At 41.4% G+C, this 4,018-nt stretch overlaps 1 protein-coding gene across 1 annotated transcript; it reads left to right on the top strand.

Annotated features, from left to right (window-relative positions):
- Nucleotides 1–1,017: 1,017 nt before the first annotated feature.
- Nucleotides 1,018–2,528, top strand: LOC139129639 (tripartite motif-containing protein 2-like). The gene has a single exon (XM_070695303.1). The coding sequence runs from the start codon at nucleotides 1,399–1,401 to the stop codon at nucleotides 2,398–2,400; it is 1,002 nt and encodes a 333-aa protein (XP_070551404.1). The 5' UTR covers nucleotides 1,018–1,398; the 3' UTR covers nucleotides 2,401–2,528.
- Nucleotides 2,529–4,018: the final 1,490 nt, after the last annotated feature.

Here is a 4,018-nt window from a genome sequence, read left to right as displayed (position 1 = left end):
TTCTGTTACCGAACATCAATAACTTGCAAATATTCATAAATCTTTACAATATCTATATTGCTGAAATCGGTGCGCGATGTATAGGTGTGTCAAAACGAGTAGTTCGTACTTTGATCCCGGAAATTTAACATAATAGTCTTACCTTGGTATTTGCCACAAAGGAGCCATGTCTATCAAGTATTGTAAAAACAATATAGCTGCGTAGCTCATTGTATTTCTTCCGTCGACGTCGCAACACTATTGTTGTAAGGATATTCGTACTTAAAGCTATAATAGTGTGTGTCTTATGAAAGATATATTGAACTTGTCTGCGAATATGGAACATAAATCTAACTCAGCAGAGTTCAGTGCGAGTTAGTGTATATCAAATTATTATGATCTGAAAAATACCTACTACTACTACAATGTACTCCAAAGATACCCCCACCCCCAGGGATAGCCGGAACAAAAGTTCAGTAACCTGTGGCAACAGTTTTGTTTGTAACACTCCGACTGAATTGCTCGGTGAAGCTGTCAGTACCATGTGTGACGACTCGTGATAAGTGGGCCCACCTTATTCCGACAATTTGCCAAACACCTTATGTCAGAAGTCATTGACATACATATGACCAGTGACATAGGTCACTTTACCGGTATTACATTGGCAATCAGAATAGGCTTCGACTGCAGATCTTCAACGATCAACAGGTATGATGTTGTTTCAAACTGACGTGACATAACAATCACACATGCATCATTTCATATTTTTAGACATTCTTGTTTGAAATTCCTGCATAAACTAGTACATTTTTTGCTTCTATAACCTTATGTTTTTTCACCTGTAGAAATCCGTCGTGTTCAACTTGAAATAGTGCCGACCACGTGCACCTCAGGCCGTTATGCCTCTCTTAGGTAGCTGAATCCTATTTAAAGTACTGAGAACTATATGTAACAACTATGCGTACTTTGATCCCTTTACCACAGATTTGAGTTCCTAGCAACCGGAATGGCGCATTCGCCACTTGATGATGTCTTTGAAGAGGCGTTTCTACAGTGTCCAGTCTGTTATCCACTTTTCAGGAACCGAAGACTTTGGCTTGCTGTCACACATTTTGTGAGAGATGCTTAAAAGGTATTGCAGAACGCAACAATGGAAGAAGTCTGCCCTGTCCTCTGTGTCGAGAAACTTCGCAAGTACCAAGGGGCGGTGTCTCGTTGTTGCCTAGCAACAGCTACGTGAATAGCCTCGTAGAGTACTTCAAGTCCGCAAACAATGAACCGGGTGACCCCAATAGGTCATGTAAAGGCTGTCGGAAGAATGCTGTTCGTTACTGTATCGAGTGTGGCGTCTTTCTGTGTCAGAGATGTTCCACGGCCCATCAGCAGTTACCTTTGTCCAAAACCCATCAGTTGGTAACCATGGAAACATACGAAGAAAAGGTTGCCAAGAAATCGCCATTTTTACGTCCTGTGGTGTGTCCTCGTCACGATGGCAACCAGATAAAGCTGTTCTGCGAAAGTTGCCGGTTGCCAGTGTGTGCGGAATGCGCCTTATTCGATCATCCGGGACCAGAGCACGAGTTGAGAAAGTTGGAAGCGGCGGCCAAAACCAGGCGACAGCAAATCTTACAACAGGTAAAATATCTGAAGGATTTAGCTGATGTTGTGGGTAAATTAGAGATGAATGAACAACAGGCAATTGATGGAATGAAGGCAAGGTTGGAGAAAGAGGAGGACAAACTGTGGGACAGATACAATCGTCATGTGATGGCGCTCAGAGCCAAGGCAGAAGAATTGCAACACCAGCTGCGCTCAGACTATGATCGCCGAATTTCGTCAATGCAAGCGAGATTGAAAGGTACGACTGACATCCAGAGAAGACTACAAGCAACCATACAGTGTACCAAGAATTTCCTTAAAGAAAGCAACGATGTAGGCTTTCTTTCACTGGAAAAGCAGACCGCGAGCAACATCCAAAAACTGGTTCGTGATATCGGAAAGAGGCCGAGTACCGAAAAGCTACCCCCGGTGATCGAGTTTACGAGCAACGAGTCTTTTTTGACCACCGTCTCATCGAAACATATCGGTTATGTCGGAGAAGTCACTCCGCACAGCGCCGTTCGGGATGATTCCAAGCCATCAGGGGAGACGCTGAAACTTAGTCAGAAAACAAGGCGTGCAGAAAGAGGTCCAATGGCAACTACGACTTCACCAGAAACAGTGGATGGGAGACGAGAAATGAACTCCAGTAGAAGCAGAAGTCGGAGTAGAGAGAGAGACAGAAGACCGCGTAGTAGAAGTCAAAGTCCAAGCAGCGACTTGATGAGAAGAAAGAGAAGTAGGACCCAGTCTTCCCAAAGTCCAACTCGAAGAATGCCCTCCGTTATTGGATTGGTTCCCCAAGATTTGCCACTGAATTGAAAAAAGAAAGAACAATGCTACTCAAATTTCAGTCAATGCTATTCTAAACCAAGTGGTAAAAGCTATATCGCCATATTAGCATGCCTAGTGTTGAGAGTCAAATGAAATACAGAACAGGTAACATTGAAATTACTATAGGCCGAGAGGAATCTGCTCATAGTCAAAAGCTGAGAATGACACCGTGTCAGTTTTCTTTCCTTTGCAATCGCAAAGATTAATGAAAAACCCAATCGTAGGTATGTAACATGACTATACGATGAAATCATAAATTTTGAGTTTTGTTTTGTAGATAATTCAATATGGACAAAACAAGTGTATTTTACGGTCTTTTTCTAATAACTTGTTGCATCAGTGGATGGACTCTGCAATGGCCGACCAACATAATTCAAGTTCGTGCATGGCGGACCAGCCATTGCAAGGGAGTGCGCCAGGATCTGATGTCATGAGAATTGCGTGAAAGGGACGATGACGTCATCTGGTGAATTAAAACAAATTATCTGTATGAGGGCCGTTATAAAACGCCGTCAGATCGTTACGTGAATACATTGGCAAAAGGCAATAATAATCATAAGTGCTACGACAGCAGATCAGCGTCCATAGACATGCTTTTGTTGAAGTTAATTCGCGCCTCGAAAATGAATGGCTTAAACTTTTTGCTCAAACTTTCCTCCAGCGAACTTTTAACAATTCTCTTTCAGAATCAAGAATAAAAGTTACGGGTTACAAAGCAAATATCGGTACTAGAGAAACAAACCACGTGTATCAAATTTTTTGAATTCATAGAGGCTGCCATCCTTGCATGTGTCATCTCTATGGGAGAAAACAATATTCCTGATTTTCACAAAAACTAAGCCGGTAACAACTTTATCTACCCCATAAGCTCCAAAATAAGCCCCCACAAGTGGAAGGCCAAAACAAATATCGTAAAAGATTGAATGTCCGAATATCTGTCCCCAAGGCGCCTTGGGACAGTTGGTTGTAAGAGAAATCTTTTAAACCTTGTTGTGCACTACAGTTGTATAATATGCCATCCATTTAGCAGCAAACTTTTCTATTCCGATTCCAACAAACTCAACTTGGGTACATCAAGACATTTCATGCAAATCCGGCTACATAATTTGTGAGATATCTAGCAGGGTGGCCTAGAATCTCTTTTTTCAATAGTGGTTGCTACGCGTCTGTGTACTGATTTCTTTACAATGGAGTTCTTGTAAACATTGGAATGGCGTATTCACCGATAGCTGATGACTTTATAGAAGCGTTTCTAAAGTTTCAAATTTGTTTGATCAGACATCAGGAACTAAGACATTGAAAAAAGTAATCCATGAAACATAGGTAGGGTGTGAAATTCTTATTGCATTTATAAATGGCAAGAATGTTACTTTTCAACGGATGAACAATAAATCTCTTCAAACTAGTTTCATTTTATTTTCTCGAAGAGAAACCAAATGTACAGTACACGCAGTCGAATCCTTCTAAAGACAATATCGGACAATAAAGCCTCAAATTTTCTCATCACCGATGGCAATCAGTGATCTTAAAGGTATATAGTCACCTGTAATGTAAATATGCCCATATATGGTCAAAAGGGCGTTGCTTGGTATTCAAAATACCCATG

Source organism: Ptychodera flava, chromosome 3 (assembly GCF_041260155.1).
Source record: "Ptychodera flava strain L36383 chromosome 3, AS_Pfla_20210202, whole genome shotgun sequence".
In the NCBI taxonomy this organism is placed as follows: domain Eukaryota; kingdom Metazoa; phylum Hemichordata; class Enteropneusta; family Ptychoderidae; genus Ptychodera; species Ptychodera flava.
Note: the sequence above shows the minus strand (reverse complement) of the source record. Positions and strands in the feature narration are given on the sequence as shown.